This window comes from Pimephales promelas, chromosome 9 (assembly GCF_988280905.1).
Source record: "Pimephales promelas chromosome 9, fPimPro1.hap1.1, whole genome shotgun sequence".
Taxonomy (NCBI): Eukaryota; Metazoa; Chordata; class Actinopteri; order Cypriniformes; family Leuciscidae; genus Pimephales; species Pimephales promelas.
In genome coordinates, this window is record NC_142777.1 from 36,392,072 (window position 1) to 36,418,741 (window position 26,670).

Below are 26,670 nucleotides of genomic sequence, written 5' to 3' on the forward strand. Positions count from 1 at the left end.
GCTCCGAGCGGGCCTCGAACCCGGGTCTCCGGCATGAGAGTCAGGCGCTCTAGCAAGGAGGCTAAAGACTGCAGCCTCTAGCGTCTGTCGCTAGAGCGTCTATTGAGATCGAGGAGTGAGGTTTACTCGCACAGCAACTACTAGCTGGCCTCCGTTACACTCACCCCCCTAAACCTCACTCTCATCCGGGTCACGGCACCAATGTAACCCCTCACACCCGGGTCCTACTCGCCCCGCTCCGAGCGGGCCTCGAACCCGGGTCTCCGGCATGAGAGTCAGGCGCTCTAGCAAGGAGGCTAACGACTGCAGCCTCTAGCGTCTGTCGCTAGAGCGTCTATTGAGATCGAGGAGTGAGGTTTACTCGCACAGCAACTACTAGCTGGCCTCCGTTACATAAATACTGTGACAAAAAATAACCCTAAACCAACAATTCCAGCAACAACAAATAAAAATAAAAATAAAAGAAATGTTCTTCAGGAGCAGGTATGGACAAAACAAACAAACGATCACTACTTGGTAGAAGGAAATCTATTTAATCTGCAAAAATAAATACGAATAAACAACAGCACTACAACCTCACTTCCTAACTAACAAAAAACAGGAAAAGATGAGAACAACAAAAAAAAAAAGGCACCTGCTCCTTACTGTTTCAACACTCTCAATAGCAGGCAAATAACCCAAAGCTGTGCACTACAGCCACAACACATTTAAGTTTAATTTTAAGTTTAACACACAAAGCTGCACACTAGCTATAACACCACACTTAAGCTCAAGGCACACTATAAAGTGCAACACTCTGGGACCAGCAATCTCAACACTCTCGAGCTCTTGGGAGAAGACATCTCTCACTGGCTCTCTAGTTCTGATTAAATACTGACTCCTCTTGCCACTGATGAGGAACAGCTGGTAGGTCCATCACCTATAGATCAGGACAGGGAGGAGCACAGGAAAAAGATCAGAACATACAACGCATTCTCATCCCAAAGCGCCATATAGGACGCTTTTGCAAAAGCGTAAATATCCAACGCACATGGCACCCTTTAACGTCTAATGAGACGCTTCGGTTAATGGTTAAGTTTAGGTATGGTGTAGGGTAAGGGTTAGACCACTAGGGGGCGCCTTCTGCCCAAATATATATGCGTCTCATTTCACGTTAAAGGGTGCCATGTGCCTTGGATATTTACGCTTTTGCAAAAGCGTCCTATATGGCGCTTTGGGATGAGAACGCAAAAACTACAACTCCCAGCAGGTCGTTGGGTCCATTGGCAGCACACACATTACATCAATGAATGACAAATACACGTAATTTGTAAAACACAAATGTTGTAACATTAGGGATTTTCTCAGCAATGTCTTTATTACGTGAAATTTGCTTTTAAAAGCAGTTTTGTATGTCAGCAACTTTTTAAGCACTCTTTTAGTCTGGTTAGAAATGGCAAGGTTTCCATGTTGCTGTCCGTGGTGCTGCAATGTCAATTACTCTTGATGTTTGGAGTTTTGCTACAAGCTCCTAACTCTATATTCCGCCTTTTCTCTCTCTCTCTCTCTCTCTCTCTCTCTCTCTCTCTCTCTCTCTCTCTCTCTCTCTCTCTCTCTCTCTCTCGCTCTCTCTCTCTCTCTCTCTCTCTCTCTCTCTTTGGGTCGGGGTGGAGAGATAGCCTACTAAAACTTTGTTGTCATGTTTATCTTCTACTCGTTGGGGAATGTTGCTGCCAGCTCTTGTTTTGCTCAAAAAACTTCTTTTTTGAAAAAAAAAACAAAAAACAAAAACAAAACAAATTTGATATTATGCAGTAACTTCTTTTCACTCATAGTGTCGCTGTTCACCTGCAAAACAATGTGTGTCTTCAACATCTCTCCACCCTGCTTCTGATGTCATGGGTTTCAGTCTCGTTCAGTTACAGAAAATCATCGACGGCGTCTGATTGCTGCTAATGCTGTCCTTCTGGCTATTATTCGACATTGAGTTTTATATTTGTGTACCCTTTTACATGTACCTTGTATATCTGGATTTTATTTCTGGACTATTCTGAAACATGTTCTGCTTTGCTGCTGAGATGTTCGGCCTTTTGTTCTTCGTGCTGATGGCGCACACCGCTTATGGAGACGTGAGCTATTCTTTCCCGGAGGAGATGAAACGCGGATCTGTGATTGGAAATATAGCAAAGGATCTCGGGCTCGATGTGAACAGACTGTCATCTCGTAAGGCTCGTATTGATACTGAAGGTAACAGAAAACGACACTGTGACATTAATCTGAATACTGGAGAACTGACCGTAGCGGAGAGAATCGACAGAGAGGAGATTTGTGGAAAGAAAGCTTCGTGTGTTATAAAACAGGAGCTTGTGCTGGAAAATCCTCTTGAATCTCGTCGTGTCAACATTGATGTTAAAGATATAAATGACAATTCTCCTTTGTTTAAAAAGGACCTGATAAAACTCGAGATCAGCGAATCGGCTGTAAAAGGTGCTCGTTTTGTATTGGAGGAGGCCCATGATGCAGATATAGGAAGTAATTCGGTTCAAAATTACAATTTAGCGCGAAATGAATATTTTGATTTAGCTGTGAACGCAAAAACAACTGGAAAATTTTACGGCGAGTTAGTACTTCAAAAGCAATTAGATCGTGAGCAGCAAAAAGAGGTGACTTTAATTCTTACTGCGGTAGACGGCGGGACTCCACCGAGATCAGGGACTGTAGCCATACACGTCACTGTGCTGGATGCTAATGATAATGCTCCAGTCTTTAGTCAGGCCGTCTATAAAGTCAGTCTGCCTGAAAATGCTCCTGTAGATACTGTAGTGGTGACAGTGAGCGCTACTGATGCTGACGAGGGACAGAATGGGGAAGTGACGTATGAATTTGGTCATATTTCAGAAAATGACATGACAGTTTTTTCTCTCGACCAAAAAAATGGAATAATAACTTTAATAGGGTCTCTTGACTATGAAGATGAATCCTCGTTTGAGCTACCAATTCAAGCCACCGATGGACTTGGCCTGGTATCATATGCAACAGTTGCTATTGACGTATCTGACATTAATGATAACGCCCCTATAATAATAGTAAAATCTCTTAATAGTCCCATTCCCGAGAACGCGTTACCCGGTACAGAGGTTGGCATCATTAATGTTCAGGACCGAGACTCTGAGAATAACGGACAGGTGCGCTGCTCCATTCAGCAAAACGTCCCGTTTAAACTCGTTCCTTCAATCAAAAACTACTATTCTCTGGTGACCACAGGTGAATTAGACCGCGAGCTGCTCTCTGATTATAATATTACAATCACTGCTACTGATGAGGGCTCTCCGCCTTTATCTTCCACTAAGAATATTCACTTGACTGTATCTGACGTCAATGATAATCCACCTGTATTTGAGGAGCAGAATTACAGAGCTCATGTGCAAGAAAATAACACACCGGGCTCCTCTATTTGTTCAGTATCAGCTACAGACCCGGACTGGAGACAGAATGGCACTGTAGTTTATTCTCTGTTGTCCTCTGATGTCAATGGCGCACCGGTGTCCTCCTTTCTATCCATTAACGGAGACACCGGGGTCATTCATGCCGTGAGGTCGTTTGATTACGAACAGTTGAAGAGTTTCAAAGTGCTCGTGTTAGCCAGAGACAACGGTTCTCCTCCTCTGAGCAGTAACGTGACCGTGAGTGTCTTCATATCGGATGAGAATGACAACTCCCCTCAGATATTATACCCCTCTCCGGAAGGAAACTCCTTCATGACCGAGATGGTTCCCAAAGCTGCACAGGCGCGCTCCTTGGTCTCCAAGGTGATCGCCGTGGACGCGGATTCTGGACAGAACGCGTGGCTCTCGTATCACATTATTAAAGCGACTGATCCGGGACTTTTCACTATCGGTGTCCACAGCGGGGAGATCAGGACGCAGCGGGACATTTCTGAATCTGACAGCATGAAACAGAACCTTATTGTGTCCGTGAGAGATAACGGACAGCCCTCTCTCTCGGCCACGTGCGCGCTGTATTTACTCATATCAGATAACTTGGCTGAAGTTCCAGAACTGAAAGACATGTCTCATGACGAGAGCAGCTCCAAACTGACGTTTTATTTGATCATCGCGCTGGTGTCCGTGTCCACTTTCTTCCTGACCTTCATCATCATCATCCTGGCCGTGAGGTTTTGTCGCAGGAGAAAGCCCAGACTGTTGTTTGATGGAGCTGTAGCCATTCCCAGCGCGTATCTCCCTCCAAATTACGCAGAGGTGGAGGGCGCGGGAACTCTCCGCAGCGCTTACAATTATGACGCGTACCTGACCACGGGCTCGCGCACAAGTGACTTCAAGTTCGTCAGGTCTTATAATGAGGGCACACTTACACCTGACATGACTCTGAAAAATACCCGATCATCCGATGATCTTAATGGTATTGCCGAGGGAATAGACATAGTTTCACAGGTATGTTAAGTTTTTATTTTATTTTATTTTTTTTATTTTTTTGTCGTGTGAGTGTAGCAGAATCAATTTCGAAAATGTTATATTGAATAAGTTCGTTCAAGCATGAACTTGAAAATATTATTGTTTTTCTATACACTTTAATCATGTAGAAATCAAAGTTCTAAACTGTAAGTAAATGTTAGGAGTGTCTGTTATATACCGAAGAAAAACGTTGCAATTTTTTTTTATGTTGGACGGAATTTCCCGTTTTTATTTTTTCGCAGGTATATTTCCCATATTTTAATGTTTTATTTTTCCTGCATTGTGTTGTGTTTAAGGGATAAAGGAGTTTTCCATAGTATGGTGGCAATTAGTTTCGTGTTTTGTTTGGTCTATTATTGTCAGATTGAACTCGTTTAGCACGTCTGGTGTTTAGAATACTCTGAATTATTCTTATTCTTATTCACATTCTTGTTATTATGTCCTCAATGGCTTTTTCTTAGCAGTATGATATCCATTTTATATGTAAAAATGAGCAAACCTTGAGGGCTTATTTCATGGCACAGAAGTTTAAATAATAATATTAATGATTTTTGGAAAGAAGTGCGAACTTTTCACAACTGCAGAATATCACTTATATGTACCTTAAAGGGAGTCTCCGTAACAGAAAATATTGCAGATTTATGGAAACAGCATTATTTTAATGTATTTAATTGTGTCCAAAATGATATAAGGCGTGCATTATTGAGGGTAATGATTCAATATAGGGATGATGTCACATTAGGTGTATCAAGCTATCTGACAACAAAGCAAGTGGCCTAGACCATATCTCTGTTGAACATCTTAAATATGAAAGTGAGGGTTTTTTTATTATTTATTTATTTTTTTAAGCTGTCTGTTTTACTTGTTTTATGATTCAGGGTTTGTTACCAGATTCAATGCAGTCTGATTTGTTAGTGCCAGTTCAAAATCTCGATTGGTATAGTTTTTAGATAATTATAGGCCCGTAGCTCTAGCCAGGTTTCTGTTTGAAATTTTAGAAAATATCTTGCTGGATAGGATAAATGTGTTTATTAACTCTGCAGATTGGTGTTAGAGCCAAACAAAACTGATCTGTGCATGTATGCCCTAAAAGGAAATGGTAAATGATAACAACTTATCAGTTCTTGTGTGTTTTATTGATGCATCCAAAACTTTTGATTGAGTTAACCATGGAAAGTTATTTCTTTAAAATGAGACAAATATGGGTGTCTGAACACATTGTGAGAATTCAGTCAATGCAAATGAAATGGGACAATAAAGTTTCTGTCCGTTTTTGGGGTTAGTAATAGTGTGAGACAAGGAGGGATTTTGCTCCCAGTTCTTCATGTGGATGATTTATCTAAATGCTTGAAAGCTTGTAACACTGTGTGTATGATTGGGAATATCTTAGTGAGTCATATTATGTAATAGTGCTAGTCTCCAACAGCTTCTAAACATATATCATGTTCAGAGCCACACACAGTGACATAACATTACAATGCTAGTAAGACTGTTGTTATGATTTGCAGAACTAAGGAGGATAAACCTATTCAACTTTCCAGTTTTAAATTGTCTGATAATGTTCTTTGTGTATGTGAAAGTAAAATATCTTGGACATTTTATTGAAAGTATACATATCTTGGACATTTTATTATTAAATACGTGACAAAAAATGAGGATATTGAAAGGCTGCTCATATGATGGATATGCAGGCTAACATACTTTACATAAGTTCAGTTCCTGTTTCAGATGATGTGAAGATGTCATTGTTTAAAGCATATTGTTCACCATTTTATGCTGCTCATTTGGTCAAATTATAGAACAGCAAGTTTACAGAGACTTAAAGTATCTGAAAAATATGCAATGAAAATTCTCTTAAGGAGATCTAGATGGTAGTGCATGTGAAATGTTTTTGAGTGCAGGAGTTAACACTTTTCAAGGTTTTACGAAATCGTATGTATACATTTATCTGCCGGCTAAATGTTTCCAAAAATGAGATTATTGTGGGCGTATCAAATATAAGGGTCAGTTGTACTACACGTTATCAGTCCAACTTGTGGAGACACAGGTATTGTTGTAGTTTTTGCAATGGATTAATTCAATTTATTTTTTGTATCTGTTGTTACTTCTTTTCTTTTTTTTTTTTCTTTTTTTTTCTTTTTTGGACCATGAGTCTGCAATATTAGTCTGATTATAATGATAATTAATCAGCACAGGTTGTGTTAAGCTACACCACCCTCCAAAAGTTATCAACATAGGCTGCCCATTCTGTTTTTCTGTTTTAGTTTTTTGCATTTTCAATGTCATTCGTTTTATCACGTCAAATATATTAGATATAATTTTCACATTTGTTATTTCACGGATTTATGTGCTGATGTTTGTTATAATCAAATTCAAAACGAGCTTGAAAACAAAACTGTAGTTTTACAGACCACCGCTTGCGATCATTGCAGTGAGCATTGGCCTCGGTCGGTGCTGTCCGTGGTGCTGATGTGTTGTGGTATGAACTGTAGCGTGTTCAGTCTTGTGAAAAAGATTGTGTGTGGATCGTTCAGATGATATGTTGTTTTGTTTCGACATTTAGCAATAATATAACGCTCACTTGATCATAGAATCCTCATATCGTGTGCGTAATTTGACAACACCCGATTTTTCCTTTTTTTTTTCTTCTTCTTCTTTTTTTTTTGCATTTCTATTTCAACTATTTTGATATCATTGCTTGGCGTTTTAGGAATATGTTTCAGGAATATCTCATTTGGTCCTCAAGATGTCGCTGTTTACCTGTGCTTCCAATTTCTTTGCGTTATCTCCACCCATTTGCGTTGCTATTTGGCGAATGCGTGTGTGACTGTACGGAGATTGTCTTTCGTCTTTGTTAGAACGGCTGAATATGAGCTGGTGTTCAAACTGATTTATATTCTTTCTCATTTGCTCGTCATTTTTTATCAAGTAGGCTAGTCTGCGTTTTGTCCACAACCGAACATGATGGATAAAGGATTGTTGGCGACGATACTCGGTCTTTTCTTCTCCATCTTTTTTATGGCGCACACCGCTTATGGAGACGTGAGCTATTCTTTCCCGGAGGAGATGAAACGCGGATCTGTGATTGGAAATATAGCAAAGGATCTCGGGCTCGATGTGAACAGACTGTCATCTCGTAAGGCTCGCATTGATACTGAAGGTAACAGAAAACGATACTGTGACATTAATCTGAATACTGGAGAACTGACCGTAGCGGAGAGAATCGACAGGGAAGGGCTTTGTGGAAAGAAAGATTCGTGTCTTTTAAAACAAGAGCTCGTGCTGGAGAATCCTTTAGAATTACATCCTATTAGTCTTCGGGTTCAAGATATCAACGACAACAGTCCTTATTTCGGTAAAGATGTGATTAATCTGGAGATAAATGAATCCGCTGATAAAGGCAAGCGCTTCCTGCTTGAAGAAGCAAACGATGCGGATATTGGGCAAAATTCTGTGCGAAGCTATTCAATTCAAAATAATGAAAATTTCGTTTTGTCAGTGCAAAGCAACTCCTTTGGAGAGAAATACTCCGAAATCATTTTAAATAAAGAGCTGGATCGAGAGCAGCAGAAAGAGGTGACTTTAATTCTTACTGCGGTAGACGGCGGGACTCCACCGAGATCAGGGACTGTAGCCATACACGTCACTGTGCTGGATGCTAATGATAATGCTCCAGTCTTTAGTCAGGCCGTCTATAAAGTCAGTCTGCCTGAAAATGCTCCTGTAGATACTGTAGTGGTGACAGTGAGCGCTACTGATGCTGACGAGGGACAGAATGGGGAAGTAACTTATGAGTTTGGTCATGTTATGGAAGAATATAAACATTTGTTTTACCTTGATCGGAAGACAGGTGTCATCAGCATAAAAGGGCCACTAGATTTTGAGGAAGAAGCCACATTTACTCTGCGCATAATAGCTAAAGATGGTTCAGGTCTAACGTCTTACTCAAACGTTGTAATCGGTGTAAGTGACATTAATGATAACGCCCCTATAATAATAGTAAAATCTCTTAACAGTCCCGTTCCTGAGAACGCGTTACCCGGTACAGAGGTTGGCATCATTAATGTTCAGGACAGAGACTCTGAGAATAACGGACAGGTGCGCTGCTCCATTCAGCAAAACGTCCCGTTTAAACTCGTTCCTTCAATCAAAAACTACTATTCTCTGGTGACCACAGGTGAATTAGACCGCGAGCTGCTCTCTGATTATAATATTACAATCACTGCTACTGATGAGGGCTCTCCGCCTTTATCTTCCACTAAGAATATTCACTTGACTGTATCTGACGTCAATGATAATCCACCTGTATTTGAGGAGCAGAATTACAGAGCTCATGTGCAAGAAAATAACACACCGGGCTCCTCTATTTGTTCAGTATCAGCTACAGACCCGGACTGGAGACAGAATGGCACTGTAGTTTATTCTCTGTTGTCCTCTGATGTCAATGGCGCACCGGTGTCCTCCTTTCTATCCATTAACGGAGACACCGGGGTCATTCATGCCGTGAGGTCGTTTGATTACGAACAGTTGAAGAGTTTCAAAGTGCTCGTGTTAGCCAGAGACAACGGTTCTCCTCCTCTGAGCAGTAACGTGACCGTGAGTGTCTTCATATCGGATGAGAATGACAACTCCCCTCAGATATTATACCCCTCTCCGGAAGGAAACTCCTTCATGACCGAGATGGTTCCCAAAGCTGCGCAGGCGCGCTCCCTGGTCTCCAAGGTGATCGCCGTGGACGCGGATTCTGGACAGAACGCGTGGCTCTCGTATCACATTATTAAAGCGACTGATCCGGGACTTTTCACTATCGGTGTCCACAGCGGGGAGATCAGGACGCAGCGGGACATTTCTGAATCTGACATCATGAAACAGAACCTTATTGTGTCCGTGAGAGATAACGGACTGCCCTCTCTCTCAGCCACGTGCGCGCTGTGTTTACTCATATCAGATAACTTGGCTGAAGTTCCAGAACTGAAAGACATGTCTCATGACGAGAGCAGCTCCAAACTGACGTTTTATTTGATCATCGCGCTGGTGTCCGTGTCCACTTTCTTCCTGACCTTCATCATCATCATCCTGGCCGTGAGGTTTTGTCGCAGGAGAAAGCCCAGACTGTTGTTTGATGGAGCTGTAGCCATTCCCAGCGCGTATCTCCCTCCAAATTACGCAGAGGTGGAGGGCGCGGGAACTCTCCGCAGCGCTTACAATTATGACGCGTACCTGACCACGGGCTCGCGCACGAGTGACTTTAAGTTCGTCAGGTCTTATAATGAGGGCACACTGACTACTGACCTGACTCTGAAAAAGACAGCTTTGGATGATCTTGAAGGGCTTGATGCAGAGGCTATGCAAGAAAGCACCTCTGAAAATAAGGTATGAAATTGGTTCTGCATTTTCTTAATGTGAACTTATATCCGTTATTATTACCATGATATTTTTATTTACTTACTTTTAAGCATTTGTTGGTTTAATGGCATTGCAAAAATAGATTTTGGAGCAGTAGTCATCAAATCTTGCTAATCAGAAAGATCTATAAAATGCTACTTTTCTCACCTTGGCAACCATTCATACTGAATTCTTTTTCTGTGTTGAGGTTACAACCTAAGAAACTGACTTTATCAGTTATAGCACCATACACTGTCTTATAACTATCCATTTGGCCGGTATTAGAAATTTACATAGAATTTGAATTAGTGGCTTTTTGAATAGATTTCCATAAGGGTATTTTCATTTGGTAGCCATTAAAACCCTAGTGTGGATAATTATTTTATTTTTATTTATTTATTTATGAATTTGAGAGCTTATTATGATACCATTTTAAGTTACAGTAAGATGTTCATTCAGTCCTTCTGAAAATGAAAAAAAAAAACATTGTTAAAAAAAATTATAACCTGATTTTGGCCCCTGAAAGTAAATATATAACTAAATATAAATAAATATATATATATATATATATATATATATATATATATATATATATATATATATATATATATATATATATATATATATATATATATGAAGAGTTCAGATGCAAAAGCCTCTAAATGCCATTTGAAATTTTTTTCTTTAATGATGATTTTTATCAAACTTGTATATTTAAGTTCAGTTATTTAACTTAAATGGCAATGATAATTACCTATTAATTGTTATTTAAGTGAAATTACTGAACTTAAATATACAAGCTTGATAAAAATTATCATTCTAGAAGAAAATTTCAAATGGCACTTAGAGGCTTTTGCATCTGAACTCTTCATATATATATATATATATATATATATATACACAGTATATATATATATATATACAGTATATATATATATATATATATATATATATATATATATATATATACACAGTATATATATATATATATATATATATATATACATATATATACAGTATATATATATATATATATATATATATATATATATACAAGTGTATATATATACTGTATAATCTCTCAGTATTTGTCATTACTACTCTTATGTTCTTTCTAGATAGATAGATAGATAGATAGATAGATAGATAGATAGATAGATAGATAGATAGATAGATAGATAGATAGATAGATAGATAGATAGATAGATAGATAGATAGATAGATAGATAGATAGATAGATAGATAGATAGATAGATCAGTACACTGCCTTATAACTATCCATTTGGCCGGTATTAGAAGTTTACATAGAATTTGAATTAGTGGCTTTTTGTGAGGATATATTTCCAAAAAGGAATTTTTATTTTGTAGCCATAGTGTGGATAGTTATTTTATTTTTATTATTGTTGTTTTTTTATGAATTTGAGAGCTTATTATGATACCATTTTAAGTTGGAGTAAAATATTTGTTCAGTACTTCTGGGGGGAAAAAAAAGAAAGAAAAAAAACATTGTTAAAAAATATAATGTTGTTGAAAGAGTTGGTGTGTCTGTAACTCTGCATTTGGTCTCTGGGTGACGCTCTCATGTTATGAACAGCTTAGGAAGAAGTGACCTCATCTGTGCCATGTGCCCTGACGCCCCAGTTTAATCAGCGTTGCACAGCGAGGAGAGGAGAGGAGAGAGGAGGGAGAGATGAGGGATGGATGGGGAGGGGAGTGCTGTAGGCGTGCAGAGAAAGAGAGAGATGAAAATAAAAATCTAAGCCAACAGGAGCAGGCGTCAGTGCACAGCGTCTGCTCCGTTGAGGATCTCTTCAGAATGCGCTTTTATCCACATTGTTTTTATTATTAAAATGTAACCATTAACATTTTACAACATGATGTGTTTGTCAAGACGCGTATTGGCACATTTCTGGCTTCCGCTTTGCTTCTGCTTCGTTTGCGTGTGCGGTTCTCTCGCTGAAGTGCGTTATTCGCTTCCAGAGGAGATGCAGCAAGGCTCCGTCATCGGCAACGTGGCCAGAGATTTGGGAATAGATGTGACGGAGCTCGTGAGACGCAACGCTCGAGTTGTTGCTGAGGGGAGCCGACAGTTCTGCGAGCTGAGGCTAGAAACGGGCTCTCTGTTGGTGAGCGAGAGAATGGACCGCGAGGAGCTTTGCTTACAGTCTGCACCCTGCGTCCTGCAATTTCAACTGCTTCTGGAGAACCCGCTCAAAGTGTACAGTCTCCTTTTAGACATCCAGGACATCAACGACAACAGCCCAGCGTTCGATAACGGCCAGATCGAGCTTGAGCTACTGGAGTCAACGGTCCTAGGGAGGCGTTTTCCACTTGAGAGTGCTCACGATCCTGACATAGGAGCTAATTCTGTTCAGCACTATCAACTCAGCGGGAGTGAATACTTTGCTTTAGAGATGAATACTCAATATCCCGAATTGGTGCTCAAAAAGCCTTTGGATCGAGAAAACCAGGCGGATCACTTTCTGACCCTAAGCGGAGTGGATGGAGGCCGGCCGGCTCGTTCCGGAGCGGCTTCGATTCACATCCACGTGTTAGACGCTAATGATAACGTCCCTGTGTTTAGTCAAAGGGTGTATAAAGTCAGCGCACAAGAAAATTCAGCTCAAGGTTCTGTGGTGGTTAAATTAAACGCGACCGATTTGGACAGCGGAATTTACGGGGACGTTAGCTACTCTTTCAGTCACGTGCCTGATAAGACCCGAGGGATTTTTGAGGTTGACCCTGTGACTGGAGAGGTGAGGGTCATGGGCGCGTTGGATTACGAAGAGGCCAGTTCTCATGAGCTGGATGTTCAAGCCAAAGACGGAGGAGGACAGTCATCTCACTGTAAACTCATCATAGATGTGATCGATGTGAATGACAATGCACCTGTTATTGCAGTTAAATCAAACTCTGCGACGGTGCCAGAAAACGCTTCACCTGGAACCATGGTGGCTTTGCTAAACGTCTATGACCTTGATACCGGCACCAGTGGCCGGGTCACGTGTGAGATATCAGATGTGCCGTTTAAGCTCGTTTCAGAAGTCAAGAATTACTTCATGCTTGTGATTGATGGAGTTTTAGACCGGGAAAAGCGTCCACACTATAACATAACCGTGACTGCTGTGGATGCAGGAACACCCCCTTTATTCAGCAGCAAAACTGTAGCCATAACAGTCACAGACGTGAACGACAATCCTCCTATTTTTAGACACAGTGACTACAGCATCCAGTTTGCAGAAAACCAGCCTCAGGGAACCCCAGTCACTAAAGTCACAGCTGACGACGCAGATGAAGGGCAGAACGCTAGAATCCTGTATTCTCTCTCAGAAGATGCAGCTTCTCATTTCTCCATTAACGCAGAGACCGGTGAGATATTCACCCGACAGCCCTTTGATTACGAAACGTCCACTCGCTTCAATATTCCAGTGATGGCACGAGATGGAGGCAGCCCTCCGTTCACCAGCACATGCACCGTCCAGGTCTTCATTGCGGATCAGAACGACAATTCTCCGGTCGTTCTTTACCCAGTTCAGTTTGATGGACACCTTGCGGATGACATTGTCCCTCGAGCTGCTCCTGCAGGTTATCTGGTCACTAAAGTGGTCGCTGTTGATGCCGACGCAGGGCACAACGCATGGCTGTCCTATCGAGTCTTGAAAGCCACGCAGTCTAATTTGTTTTCTGTTGGACTGCACTGTGGGGAGATTCGGACACTGAGGCCATTTGCAGAAGATGATGAGATCAGACAAACCTTACTAGTCTCTGTGAGTGATAACGGGCGTGAGTGTTTGTCTGCCACTGCAACTGTTAATATTATGATTGAAGATGGCTTGCCTGTCATCGATGAGCTCTTTGCACGTGGCGTGGAAGAGTCACATGCGCACAGGGAGCTTATTCTGTATTTAATACTTGCTTTGGCTGGCGTGTCCAGTCTGTTCTTTGTGCTCATCATTGCTATGGTCTATTTGAAGTTATGTAGACACAGATACATGTATCGCTCGACCGCACACTTACCCGTTTTTCCTCCTACCTACGGACCGCCTGGGTACTCCGACGTGAGCCGCTTTAATACTTTGCAGAAGGATGATCGATATAATTCATTCCTGACCACAGGCTCGTGGAGAGGGGATTTCAGATTCGGCTCTGACTTTGTTGATTTTGACATGAGGAATAAGAGCGGGACGTCCGGGCATGTGGGCGGACGCAGCACTGCACGTGCAACGCTATTAGTGCCACATCAGTTCTAACCCAGATGGTTTGACCCTGACAATCATGCAGACAATCCTTTAAAAAAAGGCTTTATTCAAGCAAATGACACATGTTCGTCGTTTCATGAAAACACAGTACAGTGAATCCTTCACTTTTGTTTTAGGTCCTTTTGTGCTTTGATTCTGCATGTGGCAAGATATTGACATCCATAATCTTTTTTTTTTTTTTTTTTTTTTACACAATGTTTTATATTTGTACTTAAAAGACTTTTGTGTGCTCTTTAATATTGTATGCAGATCTGCTTTAATGTATTATTTTTAAAAATAAGAAGAAAATGTTTTGAATTTTATTTATGCTATATAATTATATAGCACACAAAAGTCTTTACAAAACTGTTCTGTACATATACGAGTCTGGGTTAGAATATATATATATATATATATATATATATATATATATATATATATATATATATTCTAACCCAGACTCGTATATGTACAGAACAGTTTTGTAAAGACTTTTGTGTGCTATATAATATTGTATGCAGATCTGCTTTAATGTATTATAAAAAAATAAAAAAGTATTAAATTTTATATATATATATATATATAATTCAATACATGATATTTTTTAAATAATACATTAATACATATAATAATATATAATTAATATATTATTAATAATATATAATTATGTAAATAAATATATACATAAATATATACAGTGCTGCTCAAAAGTTTACACAACCCTTGTAGAATCTGTGATCATTTTAACAAAATAAGAAGGATTAATACAAAATGCATGTTATTTTTTATTTAGAACTGTCCCGAATAAGATGTTTTACATAAAATATGTTGACATACAGTCCACAAGACAAAAAAAAAAAATATTTAAAAAAATTAGAATTAAAAAAATGTTCAATAGACCCTGTTAAAAAGTTTATGTTCTTGATTATTAATACTGCATGTCATTACCTGGATGATCCACAACTGTTTTTTTTTTTTTTTTTTTTTTTTTTGTGATGGTTGTTAATGGGTCCCTTGTTTGTCCCTTGCAGTTGAATGTCCATTGTTCTTCAGAAAAGCCCCCCAGGTCCCATAAATTATTCAGTTTTCCAGCATCTTTTGCATATTTGAACCCTTTCAGTGACTATATGATTTTGTGATCAATCTTTTGACACTGAGGATAATTGAGGGACTCAAACACAAAATTCAAACATTCACTGATGCTCCAGAAGGAAACATGATATATTAAGACACGGGGGTGAGAACTTTTCGAACGGGATGCAGATTACATTTTTTTCCTTATTTTGTTTAAATATCAACGGTTTTCATTGTATTACTGCCCTTCAGAAGCAACATAATATACTACATGTTTCCTTTAAGTCATCAAAAGTTTTAATTTTTATAAAATTAAGCTATTTTTTTGTCTTGTGGTCTGTAAGTAAAAAAAAAATTCAAATATCTTATTCAGGACAGTATGATCCCTCTTATTTTGTTAGAATTATTGTTATTATTTTACAGATTCTGCAAGGGTTGTGTAAACCTTTGAGCAGATCTGATGATGTCACAATGAGCACAGATTTTACTTTTTTTTGTGTGTGTGCAATTAGTTTGGAAGCCATGAATGTCAGTCAGTGATTTTATTTTTATTGTTAAGAGGTTTGCACAAGAGGTAACTGTAAACTGAAACATTAAACTGAAATGTCTTCCCCTGAGTGTTCTGATTTTCACTCTACTAAACTATAATTACTAAAACTTGGTTATCACTGAGTTTGTATTTGATGAGTATCCATCTCTGTATTCTTTGACTGTAGATATTTTTGCCCGATCATACTCTCGCTCAGTTTAGGACTATCTCTCTGTAGTCTCTCTCTCTCTCTCTCTCTCTCTCTCTCTCTCTCTCTCTCTCTCTCTCTCTCTCTCTCTCTCTCTCTCTCTCTCTCTCTCTCTCTCTCTCTCTCTCTCTCTCTCTCTCTCTCTCTCTCTCTCTCTCTCTCTCTCTCTCTCTCTCTCTCTCTCTCTCTCTCACACTCACACTCACACTCACACTCACACTCACACTCACACTCACACTCACACTCACACTCACAGACTGAAAGATTGAATGGTTGAAAGGCGTTACATTTCACATAAACCCTCTTCTGCTTCCCTGAATCAGATTTATCACAAATTCATCTTCATCTGTCTTTCCATACTCTTTACTCCGTGCTTTATTTTTGATTTTATACATATTTAGCTGATGTGTTATGAAACCTCATTTCTTATCCTTTGTCATAAATGTGCAATGTCATCTATGTACAATTTGTTACCGGTGATTTTACCTTAAAGTCCAAATAATACATTTTTCCTTTGAACCTTTACAATAGACAAACTGTGAATGTATAATCAATTTACACAAACACACATTTTTACAAGATGTTGATCTGTACGCATTTAGTTATTGATTTGAACCAGAATCACTGTCACTGGAGGTGCCTACATTCATACTTTAGATATTTTAACACTTACTCTGCATAGTGCTGTCCGTGTGTGCATTATGTGTTTTGTAAAGTCACTTTCAGCTTTAGGAGTTATATTAATAAAAATATGTATCAAAAGAGGCACAATCTGAGCATCTCTTTTAAGTGGGAAATTATAAAATACAGCATGCAACATTACTTAGACACATTTATGAATGACATTGTTGATTATTCAGTAGAAATATTAAACATCGTTCAGCAGTCATATGTCCCAGTATGTCTGTCCTGTGTTTAATTAGATATGCATGTCTTTCAATCCTGTTATCATAAGATACAATTGTAATGGCCGTTCACCTTAAAGTTGTTGCTGAAAGCTTAGTACTAAGTTATGTTATTTCATGAGTTACACTGGTCATAATTTCAGTTAGTAATTCACACTGTATATCTTTGGCAGTGCTGTTGTTAGCTTCACTTTTGCTCTAAAGCAGATATTTCTATTTCAGGGTTTAAAGTTACACTGTAAAAAATGATCGTGATTTTAATGGTAAAAGACTGTAAAAATGCTACATTGAAAAACTGTTAATTGGTTAACAGAACCTTTCCTTACTATATACGGTAAATAACTGTGATAAATCTAATGGTAAATTTCATGTAATTTTACTGAAAAATACTGTTAAATTTACAGTTTTTAAAGTGAAAATGAACAACTCATTGTATAATTTACAGTGAAAAAACGTAAATTGACATTCCCACCATTCCCTGCGTGACACTCCACACTTGATGTATTTTTGTTGAAATAACTTGTTTCTTCATAGTTTGCTTAGTCTTTTTCTATTCAGTTAGGTACATTAGGGTTTTTATGTGACATTTAATGCTATTAAATTCATGTTTATTGCCTTTTTAAAATTTCATGTTTGCTACCATGATGGTGTTTAATGTTTGAGTGAATGAAACTGTGCAGCTTCTATATATTAGAATTAAGTTTCTTGTGGAAAAACTGCATGTGGTGAGTTTCCATATATCATGTGACTCTCATTACTGCTGTGATTGATGAATGTCAGTATATTACAATGGTATGAAACAGAAATTAACACTTCAATTGGTCGATAATTTAACAATATATCAGATAATTCAATCCGGTTTATCTCCGTAAATTTTAAGTTAATTCTGTAAAATCTTATGACCGTAAATTCTTGCTACCGTATTTTATACGGTAAATTTCTGGCAACCACAGCTGCCGGTATTTTACCGTAAATTGAACACATTTTTTTTACTGTGTACTAGTAAGAAATGTTGCTATAACTACAGTGTGATGATCTTCATTTAACAATTTTATTACATTTACCTCTAAGATACTTTGCCATAAAGATGAGTCTAAAAATGAGGAGTTTTTATGACGCATCTGTTTAGCAACTGTCCAGACTCATGATTTGAGCTTCTAATCCAGGATAAAGGATGATTTAGTCTCGTGACTATAAGGCCACGTGTAAACTGTTTGATTAAATGTAAGGGTCTAGATGTAGAGTAATGTTTTCTCTGAGCAGATGTTTGTGTGTTGTGTAACTGTGACTCTGCACTGAGCTCATCTGCAGTGTATACGATGTTCTGACATGCCTTTAATCGGGTCATGAACGCCTGATGCATACACGTGAGCATACATAATGCAACAACAGAGAGATGGGGGTGAATTTGCAATTCTGAGCTTAATTTAGAGATTTTCAAGTGACATTATGAGAAAATTTAAAGGAGAACTCTGGTCAATTTTAACATTGAGCTCATTTTTTTGTACATTTGGAGTGCTGTCAGTAACGACATAAATCGGTGTTGCCTACACCGTGTTATTGTCTTAAACCTGCTTTTAGGTTATCGTGTTAAACCTGCTTTTAGCCTCTTAACATCTTTGATTTGTCATTACGAGTGCACGGCCATGTGAGTGATGTTATTAAGAGTGACCACGGTCAATCTGACTACAGTAGATGTGAAAGATATTAATAAAAATGATGTTAATTCAGCCAGCGCACATACCTGTAATTTGTTTTCCGTCAAAGCCCACAGTGGTCGATTGTCGATCTCACGCGTGCGATCATTACTGAATATCATCTCAAACCTCCTTTAATAGCATTAGATCTTCAGATGGTTCACTTAAAGAAAAAAACATAAGTGTTTTATTAATTGAATCATAGTTGTTGGCTTAACAATAGTTAATCTGAGTGCCAGTTATGAGTGTATGGAATATACATGTAGTTATCACTCTCAGAAAAAGGTACAAAAGGGGTCACTTGGATGGTTACCGTTTCAAAAGGTACACCCTTGTACCTTATTTACCCCTAAAGGGTGCATATAAGTTTTGTAAAGGTATGTTAGTATCTAAATGCTGGTATGACGAAACTTGGTGTATTTACTAGTTGCCATATTAACACTTTATATAGAGAAAAACATGCGCCAAAATTCCGAAATCTTTGTAAGATATCACTGAACATTTATTTAAGCAAAGCAAAAGTACATTTCTTACTTAAGTTAATTTGTAATCTCTATTTTTTGTATTTATTTAAAATTAGACAAATCTGATATTATTTTAATCTCCAATCTGTTGTTTAACAGTTGATATCGTTCTTTAATGCTTCACTAACTAGCTGGGTTTAAACCCCAGTTGTGCAGTTGGGGTATGTTGTCACACTGCGTTACAATGTGCCCCTATTAGAAATATGCTATTATATTCTATACTTGTATGGATTCTATTGAGAAAACGTGAGAAACATGTAAATAAAGACTGAGAATCAATGTTCAGAAATTATTAATTATTATTTTGTTTGGAACTATGCTGTATAGGTGTGTTTTCCGGTGTGTTTGTGTTCAAACTCAAAAATTAGTTTATTTTTAATTATTAAAAAATGCCTTTATTGTATATGAAAAAGTTAATAATTGTATTTTATTAAGAAAATATTTTGGTTTGACTTGTATATGTTTTTGATCAGATCAGATAGCATTTTAAGCTGGCATATGGTGTTACAATGTGCCCCTCACATGTTACAATGTATCCCACCTATGGGGCATGTCGTCACATTTCACTTCCATTCTTTCAAGGTAAATCAAGAAAAAAAGTATACACTCTATCAATAAAACAAAACCACATAATTGTACTAGACATGTGGGAAATTAATGTGGGAAAAAAAATTATACTCTAAACCCTAAGTAGATTTACACGGTAACACTTTACAATAAGGTTCATTAGTTACTACATTAGTTAACATTAACAAAGAATGAACAAAACTTCTTCAGCATTTGTTAATCTTTGGTAATGTTAATTTCAACATTTACTAATACTTTTTAAAAATCTTGTTAACATTAGTTAATGCACTGTGAACTAACATGAACAAACAATGAACAGCTATATTTGTATTAACTATAACGTTAACAAAGAATAACAAATACAGTAACAAATGGTTAGTTCATGTTAGTTCACAGTGCATTAACTAATGTTTAATAAATTAACCTTATTGTAAAGTGTTACCATTTACACAAATGAGAGAGTCAAAAAGCGCTAGGTTGTGCCCTGTTCTCCCCTAAAGCCCTTTACCTTATTTACCCCTAAAGGGTGCATATAAGTTTTGTAAAGGTGAGTTAGTATCTAAATTATACATATTAGTACTATTTAATAATGGCATCACTACAGTGCTAGCTTTTACCTCTTATTCTGAGCGTGTACAGTATTGGGCCTGTATCCACAGAATGCTGTACATATTCCAGTCAGTGACTGTGTGCTATTTAAAAAGTTCACTCATGTGTGATTAAATTGTTGCTTTAGGCAGGCCTACTTCAGCTGAACACTTCTGTTCTGTACATGTGAGAAGGGGTGTGTGTGCAACCCAATCACACTAAATGCATCTCTATGGCACGCAGTGTGTTTATCTTGCAATTCATACGCGATAAGTTTGAATTTTTACGTGCATATGATACGCATGGATTGGTTAAGGTAGGTTTAGTTGTGGTGTGTGTGTATTATTCATTTGGGTAGAATTAGTGGTGTGGGCAAATGAACTGCATGTCAAATGCACGTGAAAACTGCGTATCATATGCACGAAAAAAATCATAAATTGCACGATAAAACACAATGTGCGCTATAGAGACGCATTTATATGTGTTTGTGTAAAAGAGAAAATGGACAACAAAATATTTAAACACACACTTGTAATCCAATCTGATTAGTTCACTTCAGTGCACACATGCAGAGATGCCTTCAGGTGGGTGACCGAGGCAGAAATGTCTCTTCATGTCACACACACTCTTGTGTTTCTCAGTGTACACTGATCAAAATCATGGTGATGTCATTATGTATGCTAGTATGTCATTTATGTCACACTGTTTCTGTGAAAGACATACTTTATGGCTTTTCTGAGTGCATGATTTCTCTCAATTTATTGTTTAGATATTTGCCTTTTAGTGTGTGTTTCTTTTAATTTTGTATAATCAATACAAAAATGCTTACACCATTATTGCTTTATTGCTCAACTGCACAAGTACACAACACATTATCTTCAGGAAAAATTGTAAATCTATTTTTGTTGATTATTTTCTTCCTCTTCTCTCCCCTCCATGACTTGCACCTGCTCTTCATCCCAATTAATGGAAATGAATCAATCTCCTCCAGGTAAGAAACACATATTTGATATTCTGCCATTGTCAGTCCACAGAAAGCTTTTTTCACTGCATGCACTTTCTATCTCTCTCTCTCTCTCTTTGAGTCTCATTTAAATTTTCATGCTCTCCTTAAAACCTCTGCTACATGTTTTTACTGTTAGAGAAGACCTCATGATGGGCTGTTTCAGTCTCTGAATGTAAGCATACAGTATGTGCATTGCTCCATCTTGTGGTGGTTCACTAAAACGCTGCCTGTGCGACTGAATCATCCCCACATTGAGGGAGTTGCCAATGGTCCACGAGGGAAATGGTTTAATAAATCTTCTAAATTATATATTTTTTTTAAATGTAAAAATGCAGAAGGTTTTGTGTGATGGGTAGGTGTAGGGGTCGGGTTAGTGTAAGGCGACAGAATATGTTTGTACAGTACAAAAACCATTACGTATATGGAGAGTCCCCACAAAGATAGCGCACCAGTGTGTGTGTGTGTGTGTGTGCACTATTTAGGCCTCTCCTCCCCTACTGCAGTAGTGTGTCACTCAATAAGCATTAAGGCTGGACTCTGGCCCACTTTTACAGCATTAAAATGCATTAGGCTATATGGGACACAGTCTGAATAATGCAATCTCAACACACTAAGTATGTATGACTATGCGGCAGCTTCAGACCTGCTCATGTTTCATGCATCCACACAGATAGTCAGCGTGTGCGTTTGAATCATCTGCAGAACCTAAAACTATGTACAATATTGTACAATAAAAATATACACAATAATAACACATACCCTGCTTCTGTATTGATCAGTGTCAGACTGCAAAACCTTTTTTCCACTGTATATAGTAAAAAAAAAACATTTTCATGATTTGTAATCACAACATTTTTTGTTTTGTCAAATCAACTTAGATAATTTATCTAGTTCAGATAACACAATATTTTGAGTTTCTGATGATTAAATCAATCTCCTTCATTGCATTAACTCAATTTTTTCCATTTCAATGAACTTAAAATTTTAAGACAACCAGGTTACTTATTTTTTAAGTTAAACCAACAATATTTTTTTTACAGTGTAGCGGATACATTCCGGTAACAATTTGTCATTTGACATAAGTTAAATTGATCATAAAATAATAATAACATTTTAAAATCATTTATGAATCTGGGTTTTGTTAGTTTAACAATATATTACTGTTTATTCACAGTTGGAGTTACACTGTAAAAATGAATATGCTTTATAAAATTGTGGCAACAGATTACAAGCAATATTATTTATTAAATTGAACAAATTAGATAATCAAATTAACATTCTAATTAATTCTAATTTGTTTAATTTAATTAATAATATTGCTTGTAATATGTTGCCACAATTTTATTGATTAGATGAAGCATATTATTTTTTTCAGTGTAATTCATAACAATGTTAATTTATGCAACCTGAAATGTTACAAGTTTTATTGGTTAAATTGTCCCTGATAAAAAAAGGTCAACCTAATGTATTCACAAATGGTAATGCATTAAACCTTATTGTAAAGTGTTACTGGAAATATTTTATTTTAATTGCTGAGATTTGACACTTGTGCACAATTTGTTTTCATGTTAGTTGAATTACACACACAGACAGAAGAGAGAGGGGGTGCGATTTATTGTACACGCTGTATATTCTGTCCTCATACACTAACCCTACCCCTAATTTTACCCATCACAGAAAACTTTCTATTTTTAATAAAACATTGTGTAGTATGTTTTAAGTCATTATTATTACGAGGACTCTTCAAAAACTGTCCTCGTTAACCACTTTTGCGCTGTAATACCAGTGTAATACCCATGTCATTATACAAATTAGTGTCCTCTTACATCATATGAACACACACACTCACATTCTGCTTTTACTGGACAAGACTGAAGATTTTGTCTGTTTTTTTTTTGGAGATCACGCTCACTTTTATCCTCTCAACTCTCAAAGGTAGGTCATCATCAGCTAGCTTACAGTAGATCACATCTGACTGGCTCACACACTTTCTTCATTATTTTTGATTTAAATAAGAGGGTGGCCAAACAAGATTGCACCTAAAATCATGTTTGGCCCTCTTGTTAAACTCCTGTCATGAAATACATAGGTTATCATGACAATTTGTAATCGTTTAAATCTAGTTGGGTTGGCTTTATTTAATTCTGCATTGTAAGTGCTCTGAGCTCGTCCCAATGATGAATTTCACTTTTTTAAAGCACTAGGTGCTCACTGTCCAGTTTCTGTCCAGTAATGACAATCACTCGAACTTCTGTGTGCAAGAACCTCATATTGCACTGTCATAAATCAGACCTTGCCAGCTCTTTTGGCCCTGATGCGGGACAGTCCCGCACTGCTGTTGTGCTTCTTATCAACTGTGAGAGGTGCTGTTGCACAGGGAGAGGATAGTGACAAAAAAGCTGTGTGTAGAAGGCGTTGCGTCAGACAGGACAGAGAAAACAGACGACGCGCTTTTGTTTGCACATGACTCTTTTTGCAACCTTTTAAGCAATACAGAGGGGATTTTTTAAATGCTTGGATATTTGCATGATTGTACTTTCTCGGATTACTACATTTGCATGATGAGGGATAACGAAGGAGTCCGTTTGCGACGGTGCGTAAAATGGCAATTAGGATTCTCAATCTGTCTTTTATTCGTGCTGAACTCAGCGTCCGGGCAGATTCGTTACTCCGTTCCAGAGGAAATGAGACCTGGATTGTTTGTCGGAGATGTGGCGAAGGATCTCGGTTTGGATGTGAAAAGGTTGGTGTCTGGCCGTGCGCGTCTCGTTATTGATGACAGTAGACAATACGTCGAACTGAACCGTAACAAAGGACATTTGGTGGTGAAGGAGAGAATAGATAGAGAGCAGCTCTGCGGACAAAAATCACCTTGTAGTTTCGGTCTTGAGATTTTGCTTGAAAATCCTCTGGAATTTTTCTCGATTACAATCGAGATTCAAGACATCAATGATCATGCACCAGTTTTTTCGAAGAGGGAAATCATTTTAGAGATTAGCGAGTCCACGCCTATAGGCATCATTTTCTTATTAGACACCGCGACTGACCCTGATGTTGGATTGAATTCTCTTCAGAGCTATAGTCTGAAACCTACTGATCATTTTGCTTTAAAGCAGCACAGTCGCTCAGACGGCAGCAAGTACGCAGAGATGGTGTTGCAGTCAGTGCTGGACAGAGAGAAACAGAGCGAGCATTCACTTATATTAACGGCCATTGATGGCGGAGACCCGCCGCGATCCGGAACTGTTAAAATACTCGTTAATGTTCTTGACGCAAACGATAACGCACCCATTTTTACTGAAACAATGTATAAAGCAAGTGTAGCTGAGAACGCAGTAAAAGGGACGTTGATAACTAAAGTAAGCGCATCTGATGCAGATCAAGGTTTCAATGGCAATGTAACGTATTCATTTACTCATATGGGAGAGGACGCAGCGCACCTCTTCCAAATCAATGCAGACACTGGTGATGTAACACTCACTGGCAATTTAGACTATGAAGCTGTTCAGCAATATGAACTTAATTTGCAGGCTAAAGACCCATGGGGCCTGACCGGTGCAAGTAAACTGGTCATAGATGTTGTAGATGTTAATGACAACAGCCCGATTATAACCATGACATCTTTTTCGGGTAAGATACAAGAGGATTCTCCTCCTGGCACCATTGTAGCTTTGATAAGCGTCCAGGATGTAGACTCCGGGAAAAATGGACAGGTTCGCTTAAATTTAGAGCAAAATTCACCCTTTACAATTAAACCATCACCGCGCAAGTATTACACTTTGGTAACCGACGCGCCACTGGACCGAGAAAAAGTTTCCAGTTTTAACCTAACGCTAGTTGCATCAGACGAAGGCAGCCCTTCATTATTCAGTAAAAAAACGATTTCACTAGATATTACTGATATCAACGATAACGCTCCAGCCTTTAGTCAGCGTGATTATAAAGCGTTTATATTAGAGAATAACTCTCCCGGCGTTTCTTTGCTGACTCTTCAAGCGACAGACCCTGACGCAGGGCAAAACGCGCGTATCGCGTATTATATCATAGATACCAATGTAAATGGTTCTCCTGTCTCAACGTACTTCTCTGTTAACGCAGACAATGGAGTTATTCATGCGGTGCGAGCATTTGATTATGAACAGATGAAAGAGTTTAAGATACACGTGAGAGCACAGGATGGTGGGTCTCCTCCTCTCGGTTCAAATGCTACAGTTCTAATTAACGTTCAGGACCAGAATGACAACGCGCCTCAGGTTCTGTACCCGGTCCAGTCAGGTGTTTCTGTGGTGGCTGAAATAGTGCCTCGATCGGCAGATGTGGGTTATCTGGTGACTAAAGTGGTGGCTGTAGATGTGGACTCTGGTCAGAACGCCTGGCTCTCATATAAACTGCAGAAAGCCACAGACAGGGCGCTGTTTGAAGTGGGCGCACAGAATGGAGAAATAAGAACTGTACGCCAAGTGACAGATAAAGATGCTGTCAAACAAAGACTCACTGTTGTAGTGGAGGACAACGGACAGCCCTCTCGATCAGCTACAGTCATTGTTAACGTGGCGGTGGCGGACAGCTTCCCTGAAGTGCTCTCGGAGTTCACTGACTTTACGCACGATAAGGAATACAACAATAACCTGACTTTCTATCTAGTCTTGGCCTTGGCTGCAGTCTCATTTCTTTTCATAACATGTTTGGTCGTCATAATATCTGTTAAAATTTACAGATGGAGACAATCACGTTTGTATTATCAATCAAGTCTCCCTGTTATTCCGTACTATCCACCGCGTTACGCGGACACTGTGGGCACAGGGACTCTGCAGCCTGTGCATAATTATGAAATTTACAGAACCACAGACTCCAGGAAAAGTGATGTTAAGTATTTCGGACCCGTCAGTCAAAGTCTGACGAGTGTTGACGTGAGTGGAACAGAAACAATCCCAAAGGAGACACGAGGCGCGGATTTTACCGATGCGCACAGCACACTGGTAAGTTTGCACAAATGTGATTTGTTCTATTTTTCAAATAGATTTTATTAGTACTAACAGCTGATAGTCACGCTAAATTATGTTTTTTTTTTTTTTTTGCACACTTGTGTGTTTTGTAAGCCCGAGGAAGCCCGATTGACCAAAACGTTGCTCATTCAAATATTTTTATTTTTATTGGATTTTTTATAGTAACTTGTAATCTACAATATTGTTATAATGGCTGAGGGGGAATATATATATATATATAAAAACAGCTCGTGATGTGACGCTGTCCATGGTGCTGAAAAGTATGTTCTCGGTCTTCTCTGTAGCCTATGATATCCTCATAAATCGCTTAATGTATTCTTTTTAAATATTTGTTATGAACAATTATTCGTTTGTGTTTCTCTTTAGTGCTGAAGCTTTAAGCTTTTCTAAAATTACTTTTATTTCTTTGGTTAATTATATGAATGCCACGTGGTAATGATTGCGACAACGAATGGAAATTATTTTGATTTAAATTAAGTTTATAATAACCTG

The 26,670-nt window shown here is 38.3% G+C and overlaps 2 protein-coding genes across 15 annotated transcripts in view; both read left to right on the plus strand.

The window, feature by feature from the left end:
- LOC120473285 (protocadherin gamma-A11) overlaps positions 1–26,670 on the plus strand; it is a 171,708-nt gene that overhangs the window by 48,196 nt on the left and 96,842 nt on the right. Inside the window, exon 1 of one of the 14 annotated variants that reach the window (XM_039663065.2) lies at positions 1,910–4,430. The exons of 12 other annotated variants lie outside the window; for them this stretch is intronic. In XM_039663065.2, coding sequence (XP_039518999.2) covers positions 2,037–4,430 — 2,394 coding nt within the window. In that variant the 5' untranslated portion in view covers positions 1,910–2,036. Of the gene's footprint in view, positions 1–1,909; positions 4,431–23,573; positions 26,152–26,670 lie in introns of those variants that run through there. One more of the 14 variants, XM_039663051.2, reaches the window with a different exon arrangement.
- pcdh2g14 (protocadherin 2 gamma 14) lies at positions 10,999–14,370 on the plus strand. Its single transcript, XM_039663076.2, has one exon. It carries the CDS (start codon positions 11,711–11,713, stop codon positions 14,084–14,086), a length of 2,376 nt encoding a protein of 791 aa, XP_039519010.2. The 5' UTR covers positions 10,999–11,710; the 3' UTR covers positions 14,087–14,370.

What these genes read in the sequence shown, in the direction of transcription:
- pcdh2g14 (XM_039663076.2), top strand. Translation starts at nt 11,711, where the DNA reads ATGATGTGTTTGTCAAGACGCGTATTGGCACATTTCTGGCTTCCGCTT.